Source organism: Schistocerca piceifrons, chromosome 2, assembly GCF_021461385.2.
Source record: "Schistocerca piceifrons isolate TAMUIC-IGC-003096 chromosome 2, iqSchPice1.1, whole genome shotgun sequence".
In the NCBI taxonomy this organism is placed as follows: Eukaryota; Metazoa; Arthropoda; class Insecta; order Orthoptera; family Acrididae; genus Schistocerca; species Schistocerca piceifrons.
Window position 1 is genome coordinate 662,709,615 of NC_060139.1, and position 18,457 is coordinate 662,728,071.

General features: G+C 44.2%; 1 protein-coding gene across 1 annotated transcript in view; it reads right to left on the bottom strand.

Annotated features, from left to right (window-relative positions):
- Nucleotides 1–8,985: 8,985 nt before the first annotated feature.
- The window catches only part of LOC124777018, a 123,832-nt gene continuing 114,360 nt past the window's right edge, over nucleotides 8,986–18,457 (bottom strand). The window contains exon 3 of the mRNA XM_047252271.1: nucleotides 8,986–9,606. Coding sequence (XP_047108227.1) covers nucleotides 9,208–9,606 — 399 coding nt within the window. The 3' untranslated portion in view covers nucleotides 8,986–9,207. The remainder of the gene's footprint in view (nucleotides 9,607–18,457) is intronic.

Genomic DNA, 18,457 nt, shown 5'->3' on the forward strand with positions numbered 1-18,457 from the left:
ATACTGCACTATAAGGTATTTCCCTTTGAAATAGCTCTAAAACCTTCTTGTACAAAATTATTGAAAAAGTTGTAACAACTGACTCTCCTCTACCATGAGATGTGGTTGAAATTTGAGCCCAGTGAGATGAGGACTAAATTCCAAATATACATGTGTTAACTCTCACGATATTTCACTCTGAAGTCATTGGTGGCTGATACCCATACATTACAATAAATCGCCTTCGTGGGCCAATGTTTAGTGAAACATTTTTTCTTCTGTTATCTTATCAGTTTTAATTATTAATTTTGATGCGTAGTTTACAATTTAAGTTTCAATTTTCTGTGTTGCACCTGCCAGAATGTATCAAAGTTTTCTGTAGCATGCTGAACAGAAGCTCTTACTACTTGTCTGTACTGTCTCAGTTTAAAATAAGGTGGGAGGGATAGACACTAGGATATGATATTACAGAGGTGGTGGAGACTTTCCAGTTGCTTCCGTTTACTGCTCATTGCATAGCCATGGTGGTATAGTGGAGACAGCAACAGATTCTAGCTTCGGTGGTCCCTTGCTCAGTCTCAGGTGGGGGTGAGAATATTTCCTCCTCCTAATGCCTCCTGGACGGGCCACCACTCACTCAGACTGCTATCAAATGAGTGCCAGTGATCTTTCCTTTGGTTAAACGGTAGCTAGGATGTCGGGTCTAGCACCCTGTGCCTCCTAGTGCTGCAGTAAAGAAATGCTTCGCTTTACTTTCAGTCAAACCAAAAGCCTGATGGCGGGCTTGAGCAAGGACTGTTACTGTTCATAGCAGCGTCACTGTGATGTTTTCCATTCCCTAAGCTATGTGCCAGAATGGTTATTACATGTCGGTTTGTATTCCAGGGAATGAACGCTACTTTAGCTGCTATGCAGTTCAGGGAAGAGAGCTTAAATATACCTCGTTCCACAACCGTCGTTACGATTTTGAGTGTCAAGCAAGTTAATATTAGCATCTCTTTCTATACTCAGTTCTAGAACCAGGCAACGTCCTCGTCCTTCCTCTAATGATATTCTCAAGATGCAATTGATGGGAAGCTGTTCCGCTGTCTTAATCAGTTTTCAGCTTAAACTATTGTTGCAGTACGTGTAGGCATGTGGAGAGAATTTTATTTTGATTAAATTCTGTAAGTGACACAGAGGGCAGGAACAGTAGAGATTTAAGTACCACTGACATCTAGGTTGTTAAGAACGAAATTATAGCTCACTTGGTGAAGGCTGAGAGAATAAATCTGCAGGACTTCGTTGAAAAACCATCTTCACCTTTCCTAAAGTGAGTTAAGCTACGCACTCAATCAAATGGTTGGTCAGGGATTGAACCCCACATCTGTCGTAGGAGTGAGCTAGATAATGCAGTGATTAAGGCACTGGAGACGCCTTCAGGAGGGTAGCAACAGATCTCTCATCCAACAATTCTGACTTATGGTTCCCGTCGACTCAGAAATCGGTTGAGCTAAATGCTGGGATGGTTTGTTCGGAAAGGACAAGGGCAGTCTATTTGCCCATCGATTCCCAATCCAAGCTTTGGCTCCGACTCTAATGACCCAATAGAAAGCATAATTCCTTTCTTGTTCCTTCCTTTGAATGAAAATTCGGTATCTTAACCACTGTGCCAAATGACAAGGTAGATGCAGTGGAATGTGTGGTGTCACCGCCAGACACCACACTTTCTAGGTGGTAGCCTTTAAATCGGCCGCGGTCCGTTAGTATACGTCGGACCCGCGTGTCGCCACTATCAGTGATTGCAGACCGAGCGCCGCCACACGGCAGGTCTAGAGAGACTTCCTAGCACTCGCCCCAGTTGGACAGCCGACTTTGCTAGCGATGGTTCACTGACAAAATACGCTCTCATTTGCCGAGACGATAGTTAGCATAGCCTTCAGCTACGTCATTTGCTACGACCTAGCAAGGCGCCATTGCCAGTTACTGTTGAGATTATGAATAATGTACCATCAAGAGCGATGTTCACCATTTATGGATTAAAGTTAAGTATTCCAGCAGCAACGTACGTTTTTTGCTAATTTCCATGAGCTGTTCCAGACCTCACGCCAGTCTGCGTGAGCTAAAACGCGTGCCTTTCGGCTTCCTCTAGTATACCGGGTTCGCTCTCTTGCCAACCCACAACAGAATGTACATTTAGGCACGGCTCACAGTGAAGCAATACGTTAACCAGTGCGATACGCGAAGGGATTTGTGATAGGATATACACTCCTGGAAATTGAAATAAGAACACCGTGAATTCATTGTCCCAGGAAGGGGAAACTTTATTGACACATTCCTGGGGTCAGATACATCACATGATCACACTGACAGAACCACAGGCACATAGACACAGGCAACAGAGCATGCACAATGTCGGCACTAGTACAGTGTATATCCACCTTTCGCAGCAATGCAGGCTGCTATTCTCCCATGGAGACGATCGTAGAGATGCTGGATGTAGTCCTGTGGAACGGCTTGCCATGCCATTTCCACCTGGCGCCTCAGTTGGACCAGCGTTCGTGCTGGACGTGCAGACCGCGTGAGACGACGCTTCATCCAGTCCCAAACATGCTCAATGGGGGACAGATCCGGAGATCTTGCTGGCCAGGGTAGTTGACTTACACCTTCTAGAGCACGTTGGGTGGCACGGGATACATGCGGACGTGCATTGTCCTGTTGGAGCAGCAAGTTCCCTTGCCGGTCTAGGAATGGTAGAACGATGGGTTCGATGACGGTTTGGATGTACCGTGCACTATTCAGTGTCCCCTCGACGATCACCAGTGGTGTACGGCCAGTGTAGGAGATCGCTCCCCTCACCATGATGCCGGGTGTTGGCCCTGTGTGCCTCGGTCGTATGCAGTCCTGATTGTGGCGCTCACCTGCACGGCGCCAAACACGCATACGACCATCATTGGCACCAAGGCAGAAGCGACTCTCATCGCTGAAGACGACACGTCTCCATTCGTCCCTCCATTCACGCCTGTCGCGACACCACTGGAGGCGGGCTGCACGATGTTGGGGCGTGAGCGGAAGACGGCCTAACGGTGTGCGGGACCGTAGCCCAGCTTCATGGAGACGGTTGCGAATGGTCCTCGCCGATACCCCAGGAGCAACAGTGTCCCTAATTTGCTGGGAAGTGGCGGTGCGGTCCCCTACGGCACTGCGTAGGATCCTACGGTCTTGGCGTGCATCCGTGCGTCGCTGCGGTCCGGTCCCAGGTCGACGGGCACGTGCACCTTCCGCCGACCACTGGCGACAACATCGATGTACTGTGGAGACCTCACGCCCCACGTGTTGAGCAATTCGGCGGTACGTCCACCCGGCCTCCCGCATGCCCACTATACGCCCTCGCTCAAAGTCCGTCAACTGCACATACGGTTCACGTCCACGCTGTCGCGGCATGCTACCAGTGTTAAAGACTGCGATGGAGCTCCGTATGCCACGGCAAACTGGCTGACACTGACGGCGGCGGTGCACAAATGCTGCGCAGCTAGCGCCATTCGACGGCCAACACCGCGGTTCCTGGTGTGTCCGCTGTGCCGTGCGTGTGATCATTGCTTGTACAGCCCTCTCGCAGTGTCCGGAGCAAGTATGGTGGGTCTGACACACCGGTGTCAATGTGTTCTTTTTTCCATTTCCAGGAGTGTAGAAGCAACCTGCATTGATGGAGCATGCAGAAACGTGGCTGAGGGATTTAACTGGTTCACAGGGGGATGACAGCGATACGGCATCGAAACGTTTCTCTGTCATATTGCCTGGCGAAATATAGACTGAAGATTGCTCCACACAACTTGTGCGCGGGAAATTCCAAGTCAAGCGACGTGTCTAAAAAATGTTTTATGTAGATGAAGCAAAGTAACATCCAGTTTGGTAATTATTTTAATAGTAAAACTTTTATTTCGGCGTAAAAAGTTAAAAACCACTATTTTGGGATCCGTACATGTTCTGCTCTATGCAGTCTTTCTCATTCGGTTTTGAGGAAACAATCTGACAAAAAAAAAAAAAGATTTTTCTACATCTTATAATTTGGCATCACAGCCTGATAATGAACAGGTTTTCTTTCCTTGTTGTCCACAATTATTGTGATAAGTAAACCAGTGGGAGTATTTTTAAAGTCTCGAGGGAAGAATGTAGTCGCTGGTCAGTTTACGTTTGGTGCGTTTTAGGTCGTAGCTTGCTGCATACGAAATATAGCTAATTTATCGAAATTGTTTTTGATAGTGCAAGGAGAGCGATACCTCTTTACATTTTCGAGATGATATGTGAGATATATTGGAGGTTGCACATGATGAGATTGACAGCTGAGAGCAACAAGCGACACTATTGCCACATGCTATGCAGAATGTGGAATTCCCTCATGTTTGTACAATGAAGACTTTCACGACCGGATGGTACTGTTGTTGATAATTCTTCCGGGTTATATGGCCGTGGTCCATGGAATACTTCTATTCCTAACGTTTCGTCCAATACTACGTTAGACGTCCTCAGAGGTATGGCTGGTCCTGTTGAGTCCTGCCGACTCTCAACAGGACCAGCCATACCTCTGAGGACGTCCAACGTAGTATTGGACGAAAAGTTAGGAATAGAAGTATCCCTCATGTTTCTCTTTTTCATGAGCTGCCGATACAAGGCTGGAAATGAAAAGACACCGGGATCTGATGATGCTAATAGGTTGTTTTGTCAGCCTATGCTACCTGGATTCAGGAAATTTTGTGACAGGCCTTAAAGTGTCCTGAAAACTAAATGCCTGTTACTTCTGGATGAGCAGCTGGACGAGGTAGAGAAGGACTTGTCGGGATTTTCCTTATCCTCATAGGCCTCCTCCATTTTTTCAAACACGTTGTCTGTCCCTAGACAGACTTCACCTCCCACTGCTACGCCACTGATGGCGGCTGACCTCACTTCAAATCTAGCAACATTTCTTCTGAATATTCAAGCTGAACCACATACTACTTTGCGAAATTGAAAAGTTCATGAAATACTATCCTAAGTTTACGTGATTTCCCTAAATCACTTCAGGCAAATGCGGGGATGGTTCCTTTGAAAGGGCACGGCCGATTTCCTTCCCCAAACTTCCCTCACCCGAGCTTGCGCTCCGTCTCTAATGACCTCGTTGTCGACGGGACGTTAAACACTAATCTCCTCCTCCTCCTCCTCCTCCTAAGTTTACTAATTTGTAACCGTTATTTATATAAGTTGAATAAAGTACCATACCACTTGGTATTACAAAAATAAACTTTCCATCATGATATTTTAACGACATTTACGCACTTTCACTAACTTACCTTATTGTAATGACTAGCACCTCAGCAGGAAAAACAGCAAGTCGAAACTTTGTCTCCTGCTTTGTCAGAGTAGCTGACACTAGTTGCTCCTAAAAATGGAAACTGTCTGCACTCATTCTGTAGAATTTGTGGAATTTTTGGTACTGAGAAACCTTACGAGAAATCACAACGGAACTATGTTTGGTATTTACGGGACTGTAAGAATGCACCCAGTACTTTTGCTCCTTTTTCAATCTTTTGAACATTAAGTAAGAATAAATGTGGAAATGAAAGTCTGAGTGAGGCTTGGACCCATGATCGGATAGCAGAATATGCTTTGTTCAGTCGTGTCTTCGTCACGAGCTCATAAACATTGTGTGAAAAGTACAACCTTCACGATTTGCTTCGAAAGAATGAGTGTTGACATGACGAAAGGTATCACAAAAGTTAGTACAAGGTGTGCCAGAAACACCATTGTATCTGAAATGTGGAACTTCTGTCTCTTCGTTGGTTGGACTTTTGTGTCGCAGTATCGGCCGTAGTTCTTTTAGTATTCTTGCTCTCTGTGATTGAAAAACTACATTATGCAATTATTGGGCGAGCTTCACAAGACACAGACATAAAAAAAAGCTATGAAATGACAGAACTGCATGCATGACCGTCGGTGTTCGAGGCTGCATCAAACCAGGAGACAAAAGATGGCGTATGCAGGAAGACGATACACACTGTAAACAAGTAGAGCCAGCACACAACCAAAGACAACACACTCAAGACGTTATCGATAGTGAAAGTGTGTGAGCAAGTTGTTTGACCAAGTGAGGGGAATTCCAGGTAGAATTTAAGCAAGAACTTGGGACTCTATTTTTAAAGTGACATGCAAATTTAACGCCTACAGCTTCCTTAAGCAAACTATCCCAATAATTGATAGTGCAAGTCAGGACCTCTGTGCTGTTATATTAAACACATAAAAAATGTTTTGCACCACCTCAGTTCAGAGAGTTCCCGAACCTGTACAGAAAATTGGATTGAGATCAACATAAACATCATTTCCGCCCTGTTTATTGCTCATGAAAACCACGCATTGCATGTTGCACCACCACACAGTGAGACCTTTGGTGGTGGACCAGATCGCGGTGCATAGCGGTACCTCTAATACCTAGTAGCAAGACCTCTTGCATTGATGCATGCCTGTACTCGTCGTGGAATACTATCCACAAATTCATCAAGGCACTGTTGGTCCAGATTGTCCCACTCCTCAATGGCGTTTGGACGTAGATCCCTCGAGTGGTTGTCGCGTCACGTCGACCATGAACAGCCCTTTTCAATCTATCTCAGGCATGTTCGATAGGGTTCATGTATGGAGAAGACGCTGGCCGCTCTAGTCGAAAGATTTCGTTGTCCTGAAGGAAATCATTCACAAGATGTGGACGATGGGGACGCGAATTGTTGTCCATGAAGACGAATGTCTCGGCAGTATGCTGCCGATATAGTTAATCTATCGATCGGAGGATGGCATTCACGTATCGTACAGCCGTTACGACGCCTTCCATGATCGCCAGCGGCATACGTCAGCCCCACATAATACCACCCCAAAACTGCAGGGAACCTCCACCTTGCTGCACTCGCTGGACAGTGAGTCCACGCCGTTCAACCTGATGGGTTGCCTCGAAACATGCCTCCGACGATTGTCTGGTTGAAGGCATATGCTACACTCATCGGTGAAGAGAACGTGATGCCAATCCCGAGCAGTCTATTCGGCATGTTTTTGGACCCATCTGTACCGCGGTGCATGGTGTCGTGGTTGCAAAGAAGGACCTCGCTATGGACGCTGGGAGTGAAGTTGCGCATCGCAGCCTACTGCGCACAGTTTGATTCGTAACACGACGTCCTGTGGCTGTACGAAAAGCCTTACTCAACATGGTGGCGTTGCTACCAGTGCTCCTCGTGCTATAATCCACCGCAGTAATAGCATTTGGGTGACAGGAGCGACGCATGTCTTCGATAGTTCCTGTCTCTCTCTGTGTCTCCTCCATGTCCGAACAATATCGCTTTGGTTCACTCCGAGACGCCTGGACACTTCCCTTGTTGAGAGCCCTTCCTGCCACAAAGTAACAATACGGACGCGATCGAATTGCGGTACTGATCGTCTAGGCATGGTTGAACTACAGACAACAGGAGCCGTGTACCTCCTTCCTGGAGAAATGACCGGAACTGATCGTCTGTCGACCTCCCTCCATCTAATAGGCACTGCTCATGCATGGTTGTTCACATCTTTGGGCAGGTTTAATTACATCTCTGAACAGTCAATGGGACAGTGTCTGTGATACAATATCTACAGTCAACGTCTATCTTTAGGAGTTCTGGGAACTGGGGTGACGTAAAACGTTTTTTGATGTATGTAGAACTCTCCGTGTTGAAAATTCCTCTTCTTGAAGTTACATGGCGGCGTCATCATTATTTCGTAGTGCGAGTCTACAATGAACAAACAACAATGTTTGGACAATAACGATAAACTGGATGGTAATCTCAAGTCTGAAACCATATTTGTTAGTGATGAAAGCAGTGGTAAAGTTGTTTCCGTTGCATTATAAGAAGCTGAGAAATTAGGCTCAGAAATACGCAGAGTACCTAGGTTTGTTGGAAACGGGTAAAGGTGTCGATGCGTGGTAGCATGTTTTAAGTTCAGAGGAGCTCCTATATTTCTGATGAAGATGATGGTGCCACAAAGGAATCCAGAGTTTGAAAACCTCTAGCCTAATATTTAAAGCCACCAGATGGTATGGAAGGTAGACTTGCTGTAGCACGTGGGGTCACGTGCTTACTTGGACGCGGAGTAGGTCATCGCTAACTGGTCGGTGTTTCTCACATTAGTGAAGTGTAGTTTTTTGTTGCAAGTGTGCGGACTGCTTTCCGAGAGTGAGTTTTGTGGCACGAAATACGAGTATGTGTTGGAACCGTTTAGTCGTTACGCTTCCAGAATGTGTTTTCGGGCATTTGATACGGAGTTTGGGTACACTGCACAGAAAATGAAAATTCCAGATCAGGAAATAGCAGGGGACGGGAGTTCGATAGAAGATTCAAGGATTGTTCCAGGCTGGAGATGGTTGCAGATGGGAAAAAATTTAAGCTTTATATGTTTTTCGATACCACACGGGAGCACGGAGTCCGAGTAAGAAATCTGCTTTCCATTCTGACGAAAGGGTCGATAGAAAAATCAAAATTCAATACCGCGTATGTACTTGGAACTGTGAGAAAAGAACATTCATTTGATGAGTACAGAAAAGGAAGAAAAAATTGCATTTGAAAAATCAGACAAGTATTTTGTATTGACAGTGTTTGAAAGAAACAAATGCTTGTTATGAAAATACTGAAAATAATTTTATTTTTTTTTTCAACCTTACTTTCTATGACACTGGTCTAAAACATCAATAAAAAACGATTCCCCTGTGGTTAATGCGAGTGCTCACGGTATATTGGGATCCCCTTTCGAATTGTGATCTGACACAAATGGTAAATTGTCGATAGTGTACAGTACGTTGCAAGTTTGGTATATATGAACCGTTTTACTGATATAGTTCCGTGTCATTGTATCTTTATTGATTTCAAATCCATCAATCCATACACTTCGTTTCAGTGAATTTCATAAAAGTTACATAATAGCAAATTACATTTTAATAAGTAGCATTACATAATAAATTTAGCTGTTACTGTTCTGCGTATCGGAGAACCACTTCTAACAGTGAGTGTATTAATACTCTTTCATAAACAGGATCACTTGCTCATAAGATTGCAGTGCTAATCATGAGTCCACGTAAAGTTTGACTCCAGGGCTGCCTAAACGGTACTGAAGAGCATTCACAGTCTGCCTGAGCAGTGTGTGACTCCTTCCAGAAGAAAGGAAGGATGGTCTTTGAATCTGTTCATCAGAAACGAGTTTCCCCTGCTACATCGCACCAACCTTTTCGTATGCTGGCAGGACGTACTTGATGCGTGAAATGAATTCAGGGTTGGATACGATTTGTCTGAAAAATGTATCATCGCGTTGGCTGTTGTTGAGGGCTTCCTCGGCGTCCTTGCCCAGGGATTCGGGCGCGAGAATCATGGGTGGCATCACTGACGCCATGCAGAGTGTGTGTGCGGCGAAGTGGTCCATGTCCAGCCGCAGCTGGTGCAGGGGGTAGGCGTCCGCCTGCCGGTGCAGCCCCAGGGCGCGCAGGGTGCCCTGCAGCACGGCGTGGTACTCCGACACCAGGCCCTCCACGTGCTGCTGGTGCACCTCCAGGCTGGCGCTGCTGCCCAGGAAGTGCTGCAGGTCCGCAGCAGGCGAGGACCAGAAGCAGTTCTGTGCCACAGACAAAACAGTACACTTAAATTCCGGAATGAGTCTCCACGCTGCAGCAGAGTGTGCGCTGATACAAAACTTACTGGGGGTTATAACTGTGTGCTGGATGGCGTCTCGAATCGGAGATATTTTCCTTTCGTGGGCCAGTGTTCTACCAACTGAGCTCGGAAGGTAAGAGATGAGGTACTAGCGGAGGTCGTGCTGTGAGATGGTGGGACATACTCGGGTAGTTCAGTTGGTAGAGCACTTGCTCCAGGGTCGACTCACAGCTTATATCTGGCAGAAAGTTTCAGTAACTTAATCATCACAACAACATGGCCTGAGGTTTGTAGTGCTTTAAACAAAAGAAACATTTGTCACTGCCGTAAATTAGAAATAATCCCCTTCCCTTGATCCTGAATAACGTTTCCAGGTGGCTTTCCATGGCTGTAAGGAAAAGGATAGATCCAAAAAAATCCCTCCCGAATGTTCGCGATTAGGACTACCTGTACCCCACTACCAGCACGCCTGGTGTTCACGGGAAAGTCTCTGACGCAACACTGGGTCATTATTTGACGAACCAACTTTACCTTTAGGGGTAGGGAACGGACAAAAAACCCAGCTCCTCGTCTGGGCCCTGGAGACCCGTGGGACGTCAACCGGCCGCCACGTCATCCTCTGCCGGGACCCACGAGAAATACTGGCCTTGAAAAGAACTTGCGACGTCACACTAGTTGTCTTGTCCGCCACACTTAGCGAATGTTCACCTCCGTGGAGGACCCACGGAAAATAAATTTGTAATTGAAACGTATCCACTTAAGGTCTTACCTTTGTCATGTGCTGTCGAAATTTCGCTTGGATTTAAATGCACAGTCAGGAATCACTGTTGCATATTTAAAAATTCAAGGCCTGAAAGGCAACAGGACAGCAGTTTTCTAGAAAGTACTCAGAGTGCAAAGGAGACGCCACAGGAAGCTCATTGGTTTGGGCATTGGCCGGGAACGTTACGTAGACTCATGAGATATAACGTGAGCTTTCGTGGAGAGCCGTGAGACGCAGCAGTGCGGTGGTGGTGACCATGTACGGTCATACACGAGACCCCTCAGGGCAGAGGCCAAAAGAGCGAATGTGGGAGGGGCAGCGTGGCCTGCCACAAGGTAAAAAGTGGAGGCGGCGGCCTCTGAAATGAGAGTTCAGATCAGATACCCGTCCAAGAGGGACATCTGTACAGGTCACGCCCAGGACCGGGACTTGTTTATTCGCTCTGGGTCTGCTCGCTTTCACCCTTAGCCATGAACCTCCTTCCAGGGATTTCTGGACAATCGTGAGAAGTGCACTTTCATTCAGGTCACTTATTCAGCTTTGCTCAGACGAGCATTAAAACTTGTAGTTATTCAGGTCTTGCTTCTTTGGTCGTATATTTCCCGACCGAGTTCCGTAACTCCTTCAAAATATTCAGTTAGCCTTCTGCACGCTGGCTGACTGGATGGACCATTCTCGGGTTCCTATGTGAGGAAGTGTCTAGACCGCTCGCTGGACGCAACTCGTCTGAAACAGTAACTTGCTTTTCGACGGAGACGGCTGCTGGCACTTCTAAGATTTGCAGTGTCAGGTGCTGTGACGTACGCGCCACGGCCAGTTCCTCTCGTTGGCGTCGGCCTCTGCCTGGCGGCATCATGTGGCAACGTGTGGAAGGGCAAGTGATGAACACACCGCTCTCCCGGTCGTTTTGACGACTTTTCAGACTGTCGACCGGTACTTCTGATTTAAGTAGCTCTTCAGTTGGCATAATGAGTTTAAATTAAATTACTGCCAGTCCTCCTGGTAAGGAAAAAAATCCTAGGCAATACCTGGAGCCGAACCTAGGTCTTCCCGCATACCAACCATCTACGCTGACCATTCGGCTAGGAGGCGGGCCAACAACAAGAAATAAAAAGTATTCAAACAGTTAACAATACAATAAACAATAATGTTCCACAAATAAAATATTTCCAATCGCCCTGCTCCAATGAATGTTTTTGAGACGCATCCTTGGTTATTAGAGCGAATGATAGAACTTCTTCTCTTTTAGCTTCCATGATTCTGGATATGGGAACTTCTGCTGTAAATTGTTCTCTTATGGAGACTATTTCCATACTAATTTCCACTTAGATGTGTTTTTGTTTAGTCGGCCGGAGTGGCCGAGCGGTTCTAGGCACTACAGTCTGGAGCCGCGCGACAGCTGCGGTCGCAGGTTCGAATCCTGCCTCGGGCATGGATGTGTGTGATATCCTTAGGTTAGTTAGGTTTAAGTAGTTCTAAGTTCTGGGGGACTGATGACCTCAAAAGTTAAGTCCCATAGTGCTCAGAGTCATTTGAACCATTTTTTGTTTTTGTTTATTTTATTTGAAAATGATTTTGAATGCTTTTACAGCTTCACGTTGAGGCACTTGTGCACTATTATCTAAACTGTATACACCCACAACTTTATTCTGTACCATGAAATTTACCACGTTAGAGAACGCTGTATATAGCAACATGATATCAATTCGGGCGTGTGCTATGTCGATAATTGTGCTTAAGTCCCTCGAGATGAAGCCACGGAAAGCTTCAAAATCTATTGTAAATAAAACAAACTGAACACAGTGGAAAATTATTTTGAAAACAGCCTTCGTGCTGCACAACTAAAAATTTACTAAGGGCGAGTAGGACTCACGCACTGAGTGTCCCACACAAACTTAATTGTGTTTATCTAGACAGTTCATACATTCTGAGAATCGAGAATCTCGACCACTTTTGCCTGTTATCGACACTGTCACTGGAGAGATATCATTCCCACAGATTCCAAGATTTTAGAGAACGAAAATCATGCAGGATGCAGGCGACCTTCACTATAAATACTCAGTAGTTCTGCATTCAGACTGACTGGGTCGCAGTCGTAAAAAGTCAAATGTCAGGCAAGAAATGACTTTATTGTCCATATGACGTGTTGTGGAATGTATCCATGATCAGATATGCAGGAGCGATCACTGCACGTAAATCTGGCGTTTCAAGTGGTATGTGAAACAAACATTCGGACGCTATCGCTCCTGGATATCTGAGCATGGATAAATTCCGAAATGCGTCGTATGAACAATAAAGTCATTCCTTGCCCGATGTGTGACTTTTACCTTTGCGATCCATTCAGCGTGAATGCAGAACTACTCTGATTGTTTTAATTTCAAGTTTGATATCGGATAACAAAAGTTCAAATGGCTCTGAGCACTATGGGACTTAACATCTACGGTCATCAGTCCACTAGAACTTAGAACTACTTAAACCTAACTAACCTAAGGACATCACACAGCACCCAGTCATCACGAGGCAGGGAAAATCCCTGACCCCGCCGGGAATCGAAGGATAAAAAAGTCAAAAGAAATATTTTTCATGTGATGTAGTTACAAACTAACAGCTTTCAGATTTCTTCCTTTGGTTCTACTGTAAAACGTTGCCTCTTGCCAAATTTCGTGATCCTAGGCCGACGCGAAATGCCCTATTGGTTTTGATGAGTGAGTTTACGAGTGTCAAAAATGTGACATAAACGACTGTATCTTTTGAGTGCATTGACCTAGAAGCTTCTCTTTCTTCACCACCAAGGGCCCACAGGCCTTAGTATTTGACACAAATTTTAATCTGATACCCGTTCCTGAGAAAAAGAGCTTTTAACAGTCGAACAGACAGACGGACAACAAAGAGATCCTATAAGGCTTTCATTTTTACCAACTGAGCCCTAAAACGCCAGAACTAGAAGTATCCCCTCAAATATTCCCAATTGGGAACTCCTATGCTCCAGCCAAGTCTGGGAAGTATAGCTGAAAGGAAAGTTCGACAGTGATATATCAAAAGTTTGATTTTATCCTACCTCTGAAAGACTTGCATAAATTAACTACATTGCTGTTGAATATTAAATGTCTAGTATAAACCTGTCCTTTTTACCGTTTATAGTCCCGTATCTGACGTTTAATACTTTTTTGTGCATCACTTTTATTTTTGTTACAGTCTGAGCGCTCAACACTAGTAAAAATGTTTTAAATCAGTGTCTGTTTTTGAATTCTGATTACCATTGTCCTCGTGTTGAACAAGTGTCTAGACCTGTCTTATATTCTCGAAGTAATGGTTTCTGGAGCACGTCAATAATGTTCTGTAATGTGGTGGCGAATCGGGTGTGTCACTCCCATCAAGAGACGACATTTGTGAGACTATGATTATATCAATTACCATGTCGACAAATGTATTCGTTTTCGAGTTACTAATTATTATTAATCTCTTACCTCAACATGGGATGAAACAGCCAACCCATTGCGGACAGATCGCCAGAGACAGCGCACCTCGTGTCCTGCTGCTAATAAGGCGAGTACACCATTCGTTTGTACAATGTTACTTATAATCCATCTTGATTGCAAAATGTTTATTCATATGACCGGTTTCGGTTCTTCTAGAACCGTCTTCAGATCTGATATTTCAGTTACAGGAGTAGCCCGTCCAAACACAGCAGCTTTCACGTGCTGTGTCACATGATGTGACTGAGTACAGGAGCTTGAATATTAGAGTGTGAAACCGGTCTCCAACCCAGCAATATATCACCGAGTACCGTCTCGATGTAGTAAACATACTATTTGTATCATGTGCCATACAAAAATCGCTCCTTTTACGTCGTTCGTATAGCTATCAGCCACCAGACACTCTCATACATATACTGTTTTTCTGACCCCTCGATTGAGAATATATAGTTGCTGAACATTTCAAAGAAAACTTGAGTTTCACTTCAAATAGATACTCCACTCATACAGCTCTTTACAGGGGGCATTGTTGGGCAGCATTTGTCGTTAGGTCTCTTCTGCCACTCAATGGTAGTATGGTAGTTGCTGTTCCTCAAGTTCATGCCATATCTTGCTGGTGGTTTTCTCGAACGCAGGGGACTAGCATTTGCGTTACTGATGACAGAATGTATCGGTAGTTCTGGATTGTCCATTATTTTGTTTAATTTTCTTAAGAGAACATCTTTACGTCTGAGGTCTGGTGGGGGGATATGACTTAGTCTTGGTAATAAATCGGAGGTGACTTCAATCTAGCCTCGATACACTGGAAAAATTATACGTTTAAAGCCGGCGGCAGCTATAAAACGTCATCCGAACTTATACTGAATGCTTTCTCAGAATTTTTTTTTTTAACAATTACTTCATGAGCCCATGGTTACGAAAGCATACTTGACCCCTTAGCAACAAATAGTCCTGGACAAATAGTGAGTATCGTGACGAATACAGAGATTAGCGACCATAAGGCAGTTGCTACTAGGCTGAATACCGTAACACCTACAACCATCAAAAAGATACGCAAAGTACGTCTATTTAAAAAAGCTGATAAAAATCTTCTTAACATCGTTTTAATAGACAGTCTTAGCTCCTTCCGATCTGGTCATGTAAGCGTAGAAAAATTACGGAATGATTTCAAAGAGATAGTATTGACAGCAATTGAGAGACATATACGACATAAATTATTAAGTGATGGTACTGATACCCCATGGTACACAAAACGGGTCAGATCGTTGTTTCAGAAGCAGCCAAAAAAGCAGGCCAAATTTAAAAGAACGCTGGCCAAGTTTCACAGAAGTTCGAAATATAGCGCATACTTCTGTGCGAGATGCTTTTAATAATTTCCATAACGAAACTCTGTCTCAAAATCTGGCAGAAAACTCAAAGAGATTCTGGTTATACATAAAGCACACCAGTGGCAAGACACAGTCAGTACCTTCTTTGCGCGATAACAACGGTGAAGTTACTGATGACAGTGCTACTAAATCAAAGTTATTAAACACGATTTTCCGAAACTCTTTCACCAAAGAAGACGAAGTAAATATTCCTGAATTCCGATCAAGAACAACTGCCAAGGTGAGAAATATAGAAGTAGATATCCTCGGTGTCGCAAAGCAGCTCACATCACTTAATAAAGTCAAGGTTTCTGGTCCAGATATTATGCCTGTGAGGTTCCTCTCAGAGCATGCTAATACAATAGCTCCATATTCAGCGATTATATACAACCGCTTGTTCACAGAAAGATCCGTACCTAAAGACTGGAAAATTGCTTAAGTCACACCAATACCCAAAAAGGGAAGCAGGAGTAATCCACTGAATTACAGGCCCATATCACTAACGTCGATTTGCAGTAAGGTTTTGGAACATATACTGTATTCGATCATTATGAAGTACCTCGAAGAATACGATTTATTGACTCACAGTCAGCATGGATTCAGAAAATATCGTTTTTGCGAAACACAACTAGCTCTTTATACTTATGAAGTAACGAGTGCTATCTACAGGGGGTGTCAAATTGATTCCATATTTTTAGATTTCCAGAAGGCTTTCGACACCGTTCCTCACAAGCGTCTTCTAACCAAATTGTGTGCCTATGGAATATCGCCTCATTTGTGTGACTGGATTCGTGATTTCCTGTCTCGAAGGTCACAGTTCGTAGTAATAGCCAGAAAGTCATGGAGTAAAACAGAAGTTCCCCAAGGAAGTGTTATAGGCCCTCTATTGTTCCTGATCTGTATTAACGATATAGGAGAAAATCTTAGTAGCCGTCTTGTAAAGTCATCAAATGACGAAAACGAATTGAAAAATGATTTGGATAAGATATCTGTATGGTGCGAAAAGTGGCAATTGACCCTGACTAAAGAAAAGTGTGAAGCTATTCACATGAGTATTAAAAGAAATTCACTAAATTTCCATTACGCGATAAGGCACACAAATCTGAAGGCTGTAAATTCAACTAAATAATTAGGGAGTACTATCACAAATAACCTAAATTGGAACGATCATGTCGATAATGTTGTGGGTAGAGCAAACCAAAGACTGTGATTCGTTGGCAGAACACTTAGGAGGTGCAACAGGTCTACTACAGAGACTGCTTACACCACGCTTGTCCGCCCTGCTCTGGAGTACTGCTGCGCGGTGTGGGATCCGCATCAGGTGGGACTGACGGATGACATCGAAAAAGTACAAAGGAGGGTGGCTCGTTTTGGATTATCGCGAAATAGGGTAGAATGTGCCACAGACATGCTACGTGATTTGGAGCGGCAATCATTAAAACAAAGGCGTTTTTCATTGCGACGGGATCTTCTCATGAAATTTTAGTCATCACTTTTCTCCTCCGATTGCGAAAACATTCTGTCGGTACTCATCTACTTAGGGAGATAAAATAAGAGAAATTAGGGCTCGCACAGAAAAATGTAAGTGCTCGTTTTTTCAGCGCGCCGCTCGAGAATGGAACGGTAGAGAGACAGCTTGAAGGTGGCTCACTGAACCCTCTTTCAGGCTCTTTATTATGAATAGGAGAGTAATCATGTAGCTGTAGATGTAAACGGTATGTACACTGATCTACGTTTCGACACCTATTAGGGGTGCCCTCATCAGAATAAATGTTGCAAAATCATGAAATTACATTGCTAAAACGCAATAGTCAGAATCTTGAACAGCTATTCTCCTGTCAAAAGTAAAGAATAACGCTGTAGCCTTTTCTAAATGTGCCCAAATTTTGACTATTGCTTTTTAATAATGTAATTTTACGATTTAGCAACATTTATTCTGATGAGGGCATCCCTAGTAGGTGTCGAAACATAGGTCAATGTATCTATCGTTTATATGCAACCGGCTGGCTGTTTAATCCTATGTTGAAACTAGTACACAGTTGCTGAATAACAGCCATGTTCATAACTGTATTGGTCTCTTAGATGCTTAGCACAAACTGTTAATATACTCCGCCAAGAGTGGCACTACTTTTTGTTTATGTTATAATGTCTGGGTGCATGAGTCACTGGGCAGAAATGGTGTACGCTCTCTCTGGCGAGGCAGTGATAGATCGCGGCTCTGAGCCGTGTCGGGAAGCTGGCTGTGAGCTGAGGTCAGTGGGCGCGAGGCGGTAGGCGTCAGCCGCGGAGGTACCCCCCTCTTCTGTCGTTCAGAGAGCATGCGGGGCGTTTCGGAAGTTGTGGCCTGCCAGTGTGAAGTGTCAGATGTAGCTGATTATTCTGACATTTTGGACACGGCACGTTAATACGTGACCCGCATGTTAATCTGATTAGTATGTTCCTAGACGGATAATTTTCTATTCGGCCCTGTAAGCTGGTGGTTTTGCTACTTCTGCACTTGATTAGCCACAACTGTTTTAGTTAGCTGGAAATGTTGTTAACTTATTTCTTGGAACAGGTTTATAGAATATTAAAGCTGTCAGCGACACAAGCGAGACGAACGTCAATCTGATGTTGTTAACATTTTGTATCTTGTATCTAATGTTGACATGTTTCGGGCAAACCTTGAGTGATGCCTAATTTTTATGTAAGCTATATGCACGGATGATGATTCATTATTCAGTCAAAATTATGAAGTAACCATTTGGTATGTGTAATGGAACTACATGGGTGTTTAACAGTAGCCAGCTTTGAGCAAAAGTATCTGGGATCCAAACCCGGAACCATCGACATTCATTATCTAAGGGAAGTTAGGTGTTTTAAAAGTTTCTTTTGTAGCACCGTGTTATATAGTTGTCGGTTTTCGTAATCATTGTGACATTGTTTTAAATTTTGGTTTCACTACCATTAAGATGTATTTCAAAAATGCTCTGGTTGTTAATCATGATGTCTGACAATTGTTAATCTCATTTTAAATTCTTAAGATGCCGAATTAAATTGCTTGTGAGCTTTATATTGTAAGTATGCTGTTTAGGTTTTTATGTTCATAATTCCACGTAGTGCTCTGTGTGAAAACCGCTGACTGCGCTGTGTGCAGTCTGTGACTGATTGGACTCATTGTTGGAATATTCGATAGCTTAGCGTTGGGCAGTTGGATGTGAACAGCGC